We start from the raw sequence: 16458 nt of genomic DNA, 5'->3' as shown, positions 1-16458 counted from the left end.
TCATGAATTCCAAATATTTGGACTCCACTTAATCCCAAAACTATTGGAAGCTTCTCCTCTGGTAGCTTTGAGTCAAGTACGCAAAAATTCAAAAATTCAATAACTCCAGGCCACAAAAACACAAACACACACTCTGGACACCCACTGGACACCCACGCACACACACACCCACACCCACACCCACAGAAACTGAGACTGAAAAACTAAAAGGATATGGACCCAGGACATGCGGCACGTGTGAATCCTGTTAGTGAACTTTAAACCAAGTTAAAGTTTTTGCATTTTCTGTTCGGACTCCGAATCAACTAAGTGTTTTGTTTTATTTGGTCTTGTTTACCTCGACCAAATGTTGATGCCATTGCCGCATCGCTTCTATTCCAAAAAATTGAATCAACTTCTGTTTCATTCTGTAATTCCGACAGTAGTTTTTGCTCTGCCTTTGAGTTCCTCACTAAAAATTCCTTGAATCTGCAATATGGATGGATATCAGGAGAGAAATTCACTTTTGCCTCGATGCCAATATTTGCAATTTGAAATCCCAGACTTTGCTTCAACATACAATATTTTTTTATATTTTTAGCGTATTTCCATTGGCATCCTGTGGCATCATCTATGGATGCAAAAATGCTATCGAAATGCGCAAAACAAAAGTCACACAATCAGCTCGGCAAGTGGAAAGTGGCAAACGTCGGCAGTCCATTGAGAAATCAAGAGGCAGCGTGTGGAAAATGGGCGAGGGGGTTACAGGATTGGCCAAGGACTCAGGGGTGGGGGAGAGGATGTTTGGTAGGACACAGAGAGAAAAAATTCAGGAGAAATAGTTCCTGGAAAATACAGTTTTTGAAGTAAATTCTAAGCATTAGCTAATATTATTTATTCTGAAATCCTTTGGTCCCTCGAGTCATACTTAAAATATAATAATATTTTAATTTAATTTGCTCTTTTTTTATTATTATTATTTTTAAAAGTAACATAAAACCGGGCTTACCTCAGACAATTAATAGTTAAAAAAAATATAAACCTATTTAAGAAATAATTTTTTAATTTTTTGGTCCTTCGAGCTAGAGGCTCAAAATCCCTTCAAAAGCAAGACAAAATAGATAGTATTTCTTGAGATTTCCCACAGAACTACAAGTACCAATACTGACCCCTTTTTTCTCTCTGTGCAGCAAAGTAGATCTGACAGCAACAGGAACAGGCTCTCTGGCTCAGGCCCAGGATCCTTGCGGTGGGGCGCCTGGCTTGTCGCATGTGTAACAAGCGGAAACCACAGGCGGGGGATGTCTGTGACGGGGGACGGCGGCGGCGGCGGTGATGGCGACTGGTGGGGGGCGTGGCAGGATGTGGAGAGTATCCTGAAATTGGTGGCCGTAGAGTTACCTATATGCGATGCACAAAATGTCCTCCAGAGCAACAGAGTTCTGAGCCACATTCAAGATGAGCTTCCATTCGATGGTATTCGGTTACAGGTCTCCGCCACCTCCGCCTCCACATGCCCCTAGCTTTCACTTCCTCTTCCGGTTCCCAGCCCCTGTGGTGGCATCTTGAGCGTGTTATTTACAGTAATATGCTATCATAACAATGGCTGCTCAGCGCCAAAAAAAAAAAAAAACAGAATAAATTTATAAAGAAATGAGAAAACATTTCCAACTCGTTTTTGATGAGATGAAAACATCGGTTTTCCTCACAGACTGGGGGGCAGAGCTGGAAAATAAAATAAAGAAGGAAATGCTATGGAGGCAGGAGAGTGAGGAGACTGAGGTTGTGCCCCAAAATGAAGCTTCTTTAAGTTGCGTTTCGGAAATTGTCTGGTACATGGACATGGAAATGATGCTCGGTCCTGCTCGGTCCTAAAGCTAAACAAATTTCAATGGCTGGCGAAGAAAAGAAATTTAAAAGTCAGCGAATAAAGGTATTTTTTAAGAGGGAGGGAAATAAATTCTAGGAATTCTTCAGAAAGAGACACGTCCCGAACAGGTGTTGGGAAATTCAAGGAATTCTAAAATAAAATCACAAGAATAGAATAAAAGCTTAAGAAAATTGTTAAGTGCCAAGTTTTGTGAGGGAAATTGTAAATGCATTTAAGGAAAAAAGGAAATAGGGCCTTAATATATATAAAAAAAAGAGTTAAAAAAAAGGTTTTTGAAGTAAAGAAAACAATTTTTTGAAAAATGGCATTAAATTTCCCCTTTAAATTTTATAGGAAAATAAATTCTATGAATTTTTAAACCTTAACCTTTTCGTACTCCGAACTTTGCAATGTGGTTGAAATGGCAGTGAGTTCCATTACTTTTCCCTCCCTTTTCTAGAAAAACTAACAGACCCAAGTCCAGCTAAAAATTAATAATTAATTCGCCGCAATTAAATTGAATTCCCAAGCCCCAAAATAAGAGACCAAATTGATTCTGTTCCTCGACTTGTTAACCATTTGTTTCCGCAACAATTTCCAATCGTTTAGTGGCCATTTTTAGGTTAAGGCTTCTCGCCCCCCATTTCGGGTTCAAGTTCAGGTACAAGGTCGAGCCAACAGCATCCCTCCACCCACTCTACTGGCTTTTTTTTTGTGGCCCATCCTGCCAGCCCCCTATCCTTGGCAACCCTTGTGCTATCTGAACGGCAGGACACTTGGGTGGCCATTGTTTTCGAGGGTTTTCCTTTCGGCGCTCATTTTGTGGGTATGTGTGTGTGCTTTTTTGTTTCCTCGTTGGGAGATTTTCATTTGGATTTTCATTTTTCAGTGGCCTGCACACATTTCAATGCTAGCCTTTTTATTAACACCGACTGCTCCTTTTTTGTATTTGGCCTTCTTTTTATTTTTTGTTGTGTTGGCCCTTTATGTATATTTTTTGTTTGAGTATTCAATTTGAAACTAACTCGGCAGGCACATGCTTTTGAAAGCCATTAGTACTGGGGCAGGAGAGGGTAGTACACACTCACACAACACCCATATACTCTCATTTGCGAAACACATAGATACGAATGTATCTTTTGGCCAAAATGCTGCGGTTGCGGTTCTCCGGCCTGTCAGACAAACGAGAATGGAGATGAAGACGATGCCAGTGAACTGTCGCCGCAGTTGTTCTGCTCCTCCTCCCAGTTTTCCTATAAATTTTCACCAACATTAAGCCTTCCATGTATCTATTGCACTTGGAGAAAATTTTGGGGGTAGAGGGCTTGAAAGGGACAAAAAAGAGGTAATTAATACAAGACTCTGCCTAATCAGTTTCTTTTTTTGATAAAATTTCGTTCATAACCTAAAATGCACTCTATTTAGTGTTGTAAAGCGTAATTAAACACTTGCATGAATATCTAAAATACCCTATTTGGGTAATAAATTCTTAAAGAAAACTCATTTCTTCCAGTTATGAGACTAATTTGTTTCATTTGTGTCCTGATTGGACTTCCTTCTCCGATCTGAACGATGTCCGGGGAATTTAAAAGATTCAAAACAAAACACATGGTGCACCGAAAATGAAAACCAAACAGTGTATATGAATCCGAAAGCGAAAACGAATCTGAATCCGAGTCTGAGTTGGGTTGAAAGTGCCACAATAGCGAACTGTGAAATGACAGGAGCCAGGGACCAGAACCAGAACCAGAACCAGAGTTCAGGGTCAGGACATCAAGGACCTTTAATTAAACCCGAAACAAACAGCCACGATATGACATAGTTTTGTGTGTGTAAATATTAATTAAGGGGAATATTCGGGGATAGTACGGAGTGCAGAGAGAAAAAATATTCATATCTCCACCCAAACAGACACATCCGACACTGAAAAGCAAACAAAAATGCATTTTTCGTCCTGCCAATATTTACTGAAGAGCTTTGAAAAAAAATCATTTGATGGATTTTTAAAGGCAGGGATGGATTTTGAAAAAAATAAAAATTCTAAAAAATAATCCAATTTAGAGCCAAACGCAGCGATGCACAAGCACTTTTATGCGAATATTTCGTTAATTTCGTGGCATATTTTTTCACACTTCTCTGTCTCGCTCTGGGGAAAAAAAAAGGAAAAATATAATATATATAGCTGGGTGATTTTAGAAAATTATGCACACACGCATATGAGACACACACACATACTGTTGGCACAACAACAAATAGATTCAATTTTTTTCCATGTGCTTTTCCTTCCACTTGACGGGGAAATTGTTCGCGCCAAGTGTGAAAATGTTTAACGGGCATAGAAAACGAAATTTACATTATTATCCGTGATTATTCAAATATGTGTGCATAAATATATATAATATATATCTGTGTGAGTGCCGGTACATATATGTATGTCTGTGTGAGAATAATAATATGCAAATTATTATTGAGGAAACAATTGTTGTTGATGGCTGCCGTTACTGTAATTTACATTCCTTGTCCAACACTTTAACTCATTTTTAACCACCCTCCCCCTGAGGTACCCCCTAATGGCCACGCCCACTCTGTCATTTTCCCGCCCCTCTTGGGGGCTAAATGTATTTCGAAATTTGATTATCTGCTTTGAAATATAAACACATAAACGCTCCATAATTATGGACTAGGAAGGTCATAGTTGGGTGGTTTAAACAAAAATTGCCTTTAAAAAAGTAAGAAAACTATTAATTCTTACAATATTTATGTTTATGGGACCTATTCTTATACAAATTTTTATTAAGAACCCCCTTAATCACCTCGTATTTGTTTTCAAACCCCCTTAGTTCCCGGCGATGCGAGCCCTTTCGATATCCTCGGCTGATGCTTTCATCCTGGTCTATGATGTCACTGATGCTACTACTTTCGAAGAGGTTCGCGCCATCCGGGATCAGATCCATGAGACGAAGGCCACCACCGCGGTGCCCATAGTGGTTGTGGGCAACAAGATCGATCTATTGGCTGATGGGGAAACTGAACGAGAGGTAAGTGTGAGTATACACCATCTTCGGGGCTATCATATTAGCTTTAGCTCATAATGATTTAGATTCTACACTTTAGAACAATAAGATCAATCTTTTAGGGGACGAAGAAACATAGCATGAGGAAAGTAAGAGAACGGGGTCACCTTTTCGGGGTCACCTCTAAAAAGAAACCACATTAGGCTGCTCCAATATTAGTTTCCGTTAATAATATCGATAATCCGTTGAAGCAACACCACGAGAGGTAAGTAAGAGTACGGGGTCACACCGTCGGGGTCACCATTCAAGGACGAAAGGCTTGCCGGGCTGGCTGACTGCTAATTTGCATCAATTTTAATTGCTGTTTGTTGGTAACACTGCGAGACCGCTTTGATTGTTGTCAGTCAGTGGCTTGAAGGCGTGTTTACTACAATAACTGACTCCGCTCCGGACACTTTGGATACTTGCCACATGCCACCCATCACCGAGCCAATGGAAATTGCTTTTTTTTTGGAGCGTTATTCGGGGCGTTTTCGGCAATTATGTAAAGTTTGTCAAGCGTAACCCGGAGGAAGGGCGGTCGAAGGGTAAGGGCCATAAAGGACAAACAGTTTAATCAAAACTTTTTCCGCCCCTCCAAAAAAAAAAGGAGAAAAATAAAAATAATAAAAGGATGGGGAAGCAAGTGGAGAGTAGAAAGTGGCAAGTGGCAAGCGGAAAGTGGAAAGTCAGTTAAACAATTTGTCAGAATTTCATCCGAGCTTAAAAATGACAGTGTGCCAGTCAGTACATTGTTCATTCAATAGGAGTTCTCACATTATTTGTGGCAGCTATAAAACATTGGTCATCTGTTGCAGATGTCAGAGCTGCAACATACAACAACAACAACAGTGGGAGAAAAAAATGTGAGGAAGAAATTGCAACATTTAAAATGTCAAAGTGGATGTGGCAGGGTCGAGGGGTCATAATGTCAGACAGGCTCGTGAATAAAGTGCAAACTACGCTCGAAAGTCTCACCAAAATGAAATGCCATCAAAAGTGGTTGCACTTTAAACAAATATTTACTCTATATTTTTTAAAATTATTATTTTTATTTAAGAAAACTATTTAAGAATTCAGAAGAATAGAGAGTTAAACTCTTTTTGATTTAAACTCTTTAGATTTCGATTTTTTAAAATAAAATTTCTTTCTGTGCCACCGCTTTATATCCTTTCGCCTTGGACCGCCCCCCAGCAGCCCCTCCTGGCCGCCTTTGCATAATTAGTGCGCGACCAGAGCTGAAAAGTATGCAACATCCCGCGCAATGTACCGAAGGATCTCTGGGGGGCAGACAGAAAGTAGGTCCTTTTGGGCGGGCTTCTACTGCAACTGCGGCTGCCATCGTCAGGATGGCCAGAAGACGTCCTCCCTCGGGCAGGACGTCTTCTGGTGTCACTGCTGCATTGCAAATTCCTTGCCAAAAAGCGTGCAACACAAATTCGAGAGAAACAAGTAGAAAAAAGCAAATAAAATCGAGTCAAGGAATGTGAGACATTTGAGTTGGCTGCCAGTAAGGATATTAAATAGAAATTGTTGCTCTGCAAAAAGTTACATTTTAAATATCAATTTCAAATATTTAAACACGAAATAATCACAAATAAAATAAACCACAATTTTTGGTAATAAGAGAAGCCCGAAAAACCGAAACTAAGTCCTCGACCCTTGGAAGTACTTTGCATATCTTAAGTGAGCATCATTTGGCCACGCTTTCTGCATAAGTTTCTTACATTTTTTTTTTCTTTTTTGCGAGGCTTTTGCGGCCTCGGGCCAAATGATTCCATAATAAATTCGGGCATCATAAAAACTAAAGGCGAAACATACGCAAACGTGAAGGCAAAAACCCGAACCCGGCAAAGGTAAAGTTTGCTTCTCGTAAAAAGGAAACTTCACTTTGATTTTCGTCGAATGGGAAACTTGAAAGGAAAACACATCTCGCTACCCCAGCAAGAAATGTAAAATTTGAAATACCAAAAAATAAAAACCGAAAATTTGAATTGTTTAACCGAAATGTGGCAAGTTTCCTGGGTGCTTTAATTTATGCAGATTTTTAGTTGCCACATATCAAAGGACTATATCAGAAGAGGATCTTGTTTTTATAAACTTTCGGGGAGTATTTTTAATTTGATTTCAAATGTGGTTTTTATTAGGGATTTTGAAGGTTTGTCCTTAAGTCTTAAACCTATAGACTTTGAATGGAATATTATATTTTAATCATAAAGTATTAGAGTTTAGCCCAAAAGTGACTTAATTATGAATATATTGAAAAATATCCTTGTCCGTCTCTGCGTTTGTTGTTCTCTTGAGTTTTAAGATTATAGACTTTAAACTTAATATTTTCTTTGAATAGAATATTTTATTTTAATCTTAAAAGGCTTCTAACAGTTTTTCTATTCACAAACCTTCTAAAATTCCCTCTAAAAACTTCCAATATTATATTCACTTTATACAGGTTATTAGAATTTAGCCCAAAAGTTTTTTTTATAAATATATTGAAAGATATCCCTGTCCGTCTGTCCGTCAAACCCTCTTCTCCAGCTTCGCTTCTGCCCTTTCCTGGCCCTATTTTTATTTACTTAAATTAATTGCCTTATCATTTCTTTGGCTTGTCTTTGATTATATAAATTTATCAATGTAGAATCCTTTGCTTTTTTTTTGGTGGGAGATCTCAGTAACAGTTGGTCAACTTCATTTTGGGCTTTGGGCTTTATAAATTTTAATTTGCCTTTGTTTATCTTTTCCTTGGGCCCCGGCTCTTGATTGTTTTTTGGACCTTTTGGGTTCTTCGGTTTTTTATTTGTCACTTATTTGATGCGTTTTTTTTCGCCATTACGTACGTAGTTTTGCATAAGTGGTTGTACAGTCAGACCTTCCTCCTGTCTGGGCCACCTCCTTGGGGTGTATTGACTTTAACCAAGTTCTGATATAATAAAAATGCAAATTGCCAGCAAACGCCAGACTGTCGCGCTCTCTCCTTCCTTGGCTTAGAGCCCCCAGCCCTCATATATATTATATATATATGTACTTTTTGTGACATCCTTCCCCTCCTAGCTGGAGACTTTCGGGTCTTGGGATGTATTTTTTTTTTTTTTTTTTGTTCAACGAAGCGAAATCAAGTTTTTTGTTGTTGTCGCCTTTATGTCACTTTTTTGGTTTAGTCCGTTTTAAACCTTAGTAGGCGTATGTATACCATCCAAATATATTTATTCTTTTTTTTTTTTGTTGCAGCTTCTTGGAGTTTGTTCATTTGGAAGAATTAAGCTTCCGATTTTCGGTTCAAAGTCAGCAAATTTCTTAGGTCTTCTCCCTTTTTTACCTTCTCGATTTTGGCAATTTTTTTGTTGCCTTTTTTTGGCCATTTACCGCCACAATTTAGACGTCTATAAGGATTTTCGATGCCCGATAAGAAATAAAGTTCGCATTCAGTTTTTTATGGCTGGGTGGGCTTTTTTTAGAAGTAAATTGATTCCATTTTATTCCGGGGAATATTAAACCTTGGAAGTCTTAAAGAAGTGTCTATTAGACCCCCTTCAAAATACTGGAAATCGGTACATGGCCCATATCTTTAGCTATAGCTCTGCCAATTCATGTTCGATTCATGAGCGGAATACCTTAAACGATTTGTGGAGAGATTCTCCATCATTCTGCATCAAAATCTGACAACAAAATATTTTTTCAATTTTTTTCAATATTTTGTGGGGCGACCCCTTGCAAAATCCAGGATTTCCCCATCTGGTCCAGGGCCATAGCTATATCTCCGCCAATTCTCATCCGATTCTCAAGCGGAATACCTTAAACGATTTGTGGAGCGATTCTCCATCATTCTGCATCAAAATCTGAGCACAAAATATTTTTTCAATTTTTTTCAATATTTTGTGGGGCGACCCCTTGCAAAATCCAGGATTTCCCCATCTGGTCCAGGGCCATAGCTATATCTCCGCCAATTCTCATCCGATTCTCAAGCGGAATACCTTAAACGATTTGTGGAGCGATTCTCCATCATTCTGCATCAAAAACTGAGCAGAAAATATTTTTTCAATTTTTTTCAATATTTTGTGGGGCGACCCCTTGCAAAATCCAGGATTTCCCCATCTGGTCCAGGGCCATAGCTATATCTCCGCCAATTCTCATCCGATTCTCAAGCGGAATACCTTAAACGATTTGTGAAGCGATTCTCCATCATTCTGCATCAAAATCTGACAACAAAACATTTTTTCAATTTTTTTCAATATTTTGTGGGGCGACCCCTTGCAAAATCCAGGATTTCCCCATCTGGTCCAGGGCCATAGCTATATCTCCGCCAATTCTCATCCGATTCTCAAGCGGAATACCTTAAACGATTTGTGGAGCGATTCTCCATCATTCTGCATCAAAATCTGAGCAGAAAATATTTTTTCACTATTTTTCAATATTTTGTGGGGCGACCCCTTGCAAAATCCAGGATTTCCCCATCTGGTCAAGGGCCATAGCTATATCTCCGCCAATTCTCATCCGATTCTCAAGCGGAATACCTTAAACGATTTGTGGAGCGATTCTCCATCATTCTGCATCAAAATCTGAGCACAAAATATTTTTTCAATTTTTTTCAATATTTTGTGGGGCGACCCCTTGCAAAATCCAGGATTTCCCCATCTGGTCCAGGGCCATAGCTATATCTCCGCCAATTCTCATCCGATTCTCAAGCGGAATACCTTAAACGATTTGTGGAGCGATTCTCCATCATTCTGCACTAAATATTCCATCAAATCTGAGCAGAAAATATTTTTTCACTATTTTTCAATATTTTGTGGGGCGACCCCTTGCAAAATCCTTGATTTCCCCATCTGGCCCAGGGCTATAGCTATATCTTAGTCAATTCCCTTCCGATTTTCAAGCGGAATACCTTAAACGATTTGTGGATCGATTCCCCATCGTTCTGCATCAAAAACCAGACAGAAAATATTTATTAAAAATTTTTGGAATTTGTGGGGTATCACCTTTATGTTAATTATTAAAGTGTTAAATCTATAGCTATATCTTCATATTCCCTCCTAGTACTCTTGGTATCTCCCACTCTTAAATAAAAAGTCCTTTTTAAAAATTTCAGTGTAAGGTGTTTAGTTTATTTGTGTTTTGTTTTTTGGGTTTAAATATTTACAAATTTTCTTGTGTTTTTTACATTTGAGTTTTCTGGATAGAGTGTCTCGTGTAGTGTCTCGTGAACTATTTACAAGTCTGTGCATTTGGTTTTTGCCTTTTCTGGTTCATCCGCAGCAGTTTTTGCAGTTGGTGTCCATTTTCAGTATAATGCAGCTCGCCACGCTTTCTTCATAATGATACGATTGATGATTGATTGCCCGTCCAGCATTGTGATTGTCTTTGCCTTTCGGAGTGTTTGTTTAATGGTTTCTAGTGTAATATTTAGTGTAATATTTAGTGTAATATTTAGTGTAGTATTTAGTGTAATATTTAGTGTAATATTTAGTGTAGCATTTAGTGTAGCATTTAGTGTAGCATTTAGTGTAGCATTTAGTGTAGCATTTAGTGTAGTGTGTAGGGTAGTTTGTAGGGTAGTTTGTAGGGTAGTGTAGTAGTTTAATAGCTATTTGTAGCTATCTGTCTCCGCTAGTTTTTTATTCGTATTTTCGTGCTTCTTCCTTGAGGTTTAGTGGATTTGGTTTTCAGAGTTGAAGATTCCATTCGGATTCTCGTGTCTTTCCAGTGTGATTCCATTGTTATTCCTGTATAGCTCTTAACTAATTTCCAAACAGTTTCCTTGTGTTTCGATGAGCGCATTTCCCAAAAGTTGAAGTATCCCATTGTCAGATGTTTTTTTCAGTGTAAAATGCTCCTAACATCTCTGGGTCTCGACTTCTCCCACATTTAAAAATAATCAATCAGCTCTGTCCTGATCCAGCGGCTTGTCCTTGGACTCTATCTTAAACTCCTTTGCGAAATCCTTTTCATTCACAACTCTCCGAATATTATTCTCCTTGTCCTCATCTTGGAACAGCAGATTAATGTCCTGCTTCACTTTCATATTTCTACGATATTTTCGATTTGTTTTCCGTTTCGGATATCGACGCCAGACATTCCATTCGAGGTCAGGACCCCAGCCTAAATCATTAGTGTTACTATGGGTATTACCTCCTTCCGGAACTCTTCCGGCAACTCTTCCGGATCTTGCCACATCTGGATACTCCTGGATCTCTCTCGTACTCCCACCATAGTTCATTTGGATGTCTGTGTCGCCCCTAATCCCGCCCCCGATCGCCTGGCCTCATGATCTCTCCAAATCCTCCCGGAAAGTATCAACAAGGCACTGATTCCCCTCCATCGCAGCGCATCTGGCCACAGTATTGTACTGGATGGAGGGAGGAGCGGCTACGGAGGCGGAATTAGAGGTCGACGGGATGCAGTTGCTCTGCAGATGACCCATATGGGCGGGTGGTGACATCGTATTGGTGCCCTGGCTCATGGTAACTCGACTGGGACCAGGCACAGAAATACTGACAGGACCTCCCGGACTGGGACACGTACGATTCTCCTGCAAAGGTGTTGATGTGGCCGCCGGTGTAACCTCCGGGCTACGCATTCCAAGCCGGGACATGTCCAGACTGAGATCAGCATGATCCGTAGATGGTAGCGGTGTCGAGGCTCTGACGCCAGTCGGGACATTGGTACCCATATTCCCGGGCGATATGCCCGTGGCGAGTGCCGCCCCAATGCCACCCCAGTCGGAGGTCGGCTGGAACAGGTAGTAGGAGTGTGCCAGTTCGGGACTCACGTGCATCGCCTTGGTGACCAAGTCCAGCTTCTGCTCCAGTACCACACAGAGCTGCTGTTCGATCTGGATCTGTTGGTTGAACAGCTGGTGCTGGAACTGCCGGCGCAGTGGATCGGTGGGTAGTAGATCATGGATGCGCTGTGCCAGGCTGCAAGTCCTCTCCTGGGCGCGGAGTAGCTCGTGGAAGAGAGTAGACCCGGAATCGGGGGTAGATACGTGCCCCAAATTGGAGCGATGCAACAGGGACGGAGCCCGATAGGTGGGGGGCTGGGTCATGGGCGCTGTCTCCGGATGGGGATGACGGTGGAGCTGGGGGTGCACCTGCTGGTGCATCTGGGGTGGGGCCTGTTGATGCGGTAGCTGGTGGTGCTGCGACTGAAGTTGTGGTTGATGATGCGGCTGGTGGTGCTGCTGCTGCGGCGGCTGCTGCGGCTGCTGGTGGTGGTGTTGCGGTTGATGATGTTGCTGCTGCTGATGCTGCTGCTGCTGATGCTGCTGCTGATGCTGCTGCTGCTGATTATGATGATGGGTTTGATGTCCCTGCGGCTGATAGCGCTGCGAACCCATATTGGCTGTGAAGGTCTCGCCAGGATCCCGATGTCCCATACCACCACGATTGGCGACACTATCCAGCATCGTGTCTCGCTCCCAGCCACTCACAGTGCCACCACCACCGAAGTTGTTACTGCCGCCAGCACCGCTCCAGGTGGAGCCCATCCACGACCAGGGATTCCCGCGTCCAAGGCATGCCGCCAGTGCCGCGTTCTGCTGCCGATGGACACAGTTCTCGTCATGCTCGATGCCATCCTCGTCGCCCACACTCCACAGACCGCAGACCCGGAAGGGGGTGCATCCATGCTCAGAGCCACCCGGGTTCTGCCACACATCGGTGGCACCTCCGCCGCCCTGCGATGTCTTCAAGTTGAGGCTGTTGCGAGCCGCAAGACGGGCAGCCCGTTCGGCGCCAATTGGTGGTAATGGGCGCCGAACGTGTTCATCCTGCGGGTTCCTAAACATAACCTAGAAATCACAAAAAAATTTAAAAAAATTAAATATGAAAATTAATCTAGTAATTAATAGTACTAGTACTTACCCTTTTTTTTATCTTTTTCAATTTTATAATTTTTATAATTTTATATTAAAATTTTGCTATATTTTTTTAGCTTAAGTAACAATTTTACTATTTTTTTTTTGTGATTTTATAGTTTTTAATATTTTTTTTTATGGGTTTTAAGATTTTTATATTTTTTTTGTTATTTTTCACTGTTTTATATTTTTTTTTTTGGTTTTTATTATTTTGATCTTTTTATGCTTCAAAATTTTTAAGTTTTTTATTTGCCAAATAATAAATTCCAAAGATTTTTTTTACAAATATTTGGTTTTTTTCGTAATAATCGTACTGAATAGCTCGAGCGACTGAATGTTTCTGGAATTCTGGGGCATCGTTCGAGCTTAGGTGCGTTTCGAATCCAAATTTTTTTCGGTGCGTCGCCTACTAGAAAACGCTCCAAGGCCTACTTGATTTTTTTCTGGAAAAACGGTCATATTTTTCTAGTTTGAATTGAGTTTCAAAACGTGAGATTAGTGTGTTTTGGGCGGGAAAATCTATTGATAGAGTTTTGTACTTTGAAAGACTTGAAACTTATGTTTAAAAAGAGATAATAATAATAAGATGTTAAATCATTTAAATATAATATTTTTAGCTCAATAATTGGCTAATAAAATCATTATTTTCTAAGAAAACAGTGTGACCAATTGGATAAAGCACACAACCTCTACCAAAGGTGTGACCATGGTAGAGCTGTCAAGAGCAATGACTTTGCTAATTAACAAATTTGCTTAATTTATAAATCAATTGTTTTTTAATTGGATTTTAAGGATAATCTAATAGTATGAGATATTTGTTGCAGGTTGAATATGCCACCACCGAGTCCGTGGTGACTGTGGACTGGGAGAATGGTTTTGTAGAGGCCTCCGCCGCCATCAACGAGAACGTAACACAGGTGAGTCTTAAAAATAATAGAAATTACTATATTATAAAATTTATTTTATATTTTTTTTGTAAGGTTTTCAAGGAGCTACTGGCCCAGGCCAAGATCACCTACAACTTGAGCCCGGCGCTACGACGGCGCCGCCAATCCTTGCCCCAGCAGATCGGCAACAACGGCCCGGGCACTCCGCTGCACCACCACCACCACCATCATCACAACCAGGCCCACCACCAGGGTGCTGCCTCCACTTCGGCCGCCGCCGCTGCGGCAGCAGCTGCTGCTGGCTCCTCTTCTGGCAGCGGCAGTGGCAGTGGCTCTCATGCCCCAACACCGGCGCAGTTGCAACACTTGCAACGCATCCAGGAACGCAGCCTGGGCGCCAAACGCAACTCGTGCAGCATCTCCTAAACAGCATTTCCGGGGCACTTACCAAATGAATTACAAAAACTACAAACTACAAACTGAAAACTAAAAACTACAAAGAACGAAAGAATTCAAACCTAAACTGATACTGAGAATTATTGTTACTAAACAAAAGAAAAACTGAAACTAAACGGTCTCCTAAAAACGGTTTTCAATACTTTTTTTCCCCCTAAAAAACTTCAGCCCAGATACCCCATCAAAGACCTACATATATACAAAGTGTTGTCTGGTTTTTGAAATAATAACTACAAAGGAGTAATCTCCCGACTCGAATGTACCTATCTCTATTGCTATTATCGCTCCACAAATGACTTTAGTACCTATCTCATAGCCTCTGGTTTCTCAAAACTCAGCTCTCAAAATGACAAAAGATATATATACAATACATGTGGTAGAAAAAAAATCGAATTGTTAGCAAGCTATATATTACTCACAAACCAAAAAAAAAGAAGATATATCTACATATATAATATAATAAACAGAAAGGTCAGTAGAAGTGAAGAAAAATTCTTTTATACGTGTCTCTGTGTACCTTGTATGTGTGTGTGTGTCTACAGTTACAGTTACCCCTTATACCGACGGTACAGGAACATATAGCATATATACATATATATACATATGTATAGGAATAATCCCATTTAGCGAGCATTTAGGCCGATCTGTGTACCTAAAGACAGCGAAGAAGACATATTTTTTTAGACAATAGGTCCAAGGTAGCGGCTTTTGGGTGTTGGCCAGTGTTGGCCAAGCTGTATGAGTTAGTGTTGGGAAGCGGTAACGAAAGCACAAGCGGAAACCAAAAAAAAGCAAATGCATAGTTAAGGAAAGGGATTACCTACAAAATCTATCTGTAGAACAAAGTAGAAAAGTATTGAGTGTACATTACATTACAAATGGTTTTTTTTTTTCATCTTATTTTTGTTTAATTTAGAAATTGTAATTTATTTGAATTACTATTTACAGTTAGCTAGTAGTGTTGGTTAATTGTGCGAGCCAGGCGAGCGCATAGTGCCAGGAAAAAGATTGAAGATTGAAAACGCAATGAAAACACCAAAGACAAAGACAAAGACAAAGACAAAAAAAGCAAATGCAACTATATAATGATAGAGATATTTATGGAGTATGGAGGAATACCAAGTTGTTACCCAGTATGGCAGTGGTTAAGGATCAAGTTAAGGATAATTTCGGATTCAGAACGAAATAAAAATCGGGCCAAAGTGTAACGCAGCTATTTAAAAACATATTCTATATACATCCATATATTGTACGAGTATTACATGGAAAATACAATTGGAATACAAAAAACAAAACAATAACAAGAATACAAAGAGCGTTATATTTATGTATTGCTAAAGGACATATTTCAAATACTAATATATTGAATTACTATATGGATATATGCTAATGCCAAAAATACTTAAACTTATATGGATATCGATGTGTTGCAAACGAAATGAAAACTTTAAAGAATTTATGTAATTTATGTAATTATTTAATTCCAGCAAAAATCGTACAATATCAAAGCAGGGCAAGCCACTGCATCTACTATATTTAAAAAAATATATATATCGGTGTGTACAAGTGGTTGTTTCATAAAACAAAAATTATTTAATGAGAAAATGGGCATTTGCAGGTGAATTTTGATTGAAATTATTGAGGAAATATGACTATTTGATGGGAATCCTGCCAGAGCTAAATACCCACAAAAAAATCATCATTAAAATGCCAAAATTTATTGAGAAATCCCCCCATAAAAAAAGGTGTGTAATTTAGAAGAAAGGCCAACAAAAACAAAAATAAAGTAGAGAGCCCCGAAGTAGTGGTAAGTGTGTGAGAATTTTTTGTAGAATTAAAAAAAAGATTTAAAAAACGATTGATTTAGTTAGGCGGCGCACTGTGGCCGAGAATCCCTCTACCCCATGAACCACAGTTGGTTAAATTCAAGTTATATGAAAAATAAATAAATTGAAAACGAAAGTAATTATTAATTAATCGCTTTGAGGACACAGTGCGTTAGTTAACACAGAAAGAAAGCAAAGCCACGTAGAATTGACTAAGATCTTAGAGGCCGGAGGAGCATTTGATCCTTCGGCTCCTTATTTATGTAGAACGGACATGGGCCTATGGTTGTATCTGGTACAGATCCCGAATCCTTTCCTATCCCCCTCTCTCTCTCTCACTCTCTCTCTAAATCTCTCTTTCTAACAATATATTATACAAGAAATATTTGCGAAAAAAAATAAAAAGAATTTCTGCGGTTCCTAAAGCGCGTTCCGAATTTCAAAAGAGAACCTGCTAGCTGGATATCTTAAATGGAAAATAATATATATATATACGATTATTTACATACATACGGCAATACATATGCATATACTATAT

The 16458-nt window shown here is 39.7% G+C and overlaps 2 protein-coding genes across 5 annotated transcripts in view; one reads left to right on the top strand and one right to left on the bottom strand.

Moving 5' to 3' along the window:
• LOC6503509 (ras-related protein Rap-2a) overlaps positions 1-15782 on the top strand; it is a 33154-nt gene extending 17372 nt beyond the window's left edge. For 3 of the 4 annotated variants that reach the window (XM_044716759.1, XM_044716756.1, XM_044716757.1), the window contains exons 5-7: positions 4690-4893; positions 13576-13668; positions 13732-15782. In XM_044716759.1, the coding sequence (XP_044572694.1) occupies positions 4690-4893; positions 13576-13668; positions 13732-14064 (630 nt within the window). In that variant the 3' untranslated portion in view covers positions 14065-15782. The remainder of the gene's footprint in view (positions 1-4689; positions 4894-13575; positions 13669-13731) is intronic. The other variant, XM_044716758.1, reaches the window with a different exon arrangement.
• On the bottom strand, positions 10586-12819 carry LOC123257497 (RNA polymerase II degradation factor 1-like). Its single transcript, XM_044716755.1, has 2 exons — positions 12759-12819; positions 10586-12685 (listed from the first exon to the last, which is right to left on the bottom strand). Exon 2 carries the CDS (start codon positions 12680-12682, stop codon positions 11159-11161), a length of 1524 nt encoding a protein of 507 aa, XP_044572690.1. The 5' UTR covers positions 12683-12685; positions 12759-12819; the 3' UTR covers positions 10586-11158.
• Positions 15783-16458: the final 676 nt, after the last annotated feature.

Source organism: Drosophila ananassae, chromosome XL (assembly GCF_017639315.1).
Source record: "Drosophila ananassae strain 14024-0371.13 chromosome XL, ASM1763931v2, whole genome shotgun sequence".
Classification (NCBI taxonomy): Eukaryota; Metazoa; Arthropoda; class Insecta; order Diptera; family Drosophilidae; genus Drosophila; species Drosophila ananassae.
This window is presented reverse-complemented; position numbering and strand designations above follow the sequence as displayed.

Coding starts and splice junctions, on each gene's coding strand:
- LOC123257497 (XM_044716755.1), bottom strand. CDS start 12,682: ATGTTTAGGAACCCGCAGGATGAACACGTTCGGCGCCCATTACCACCA.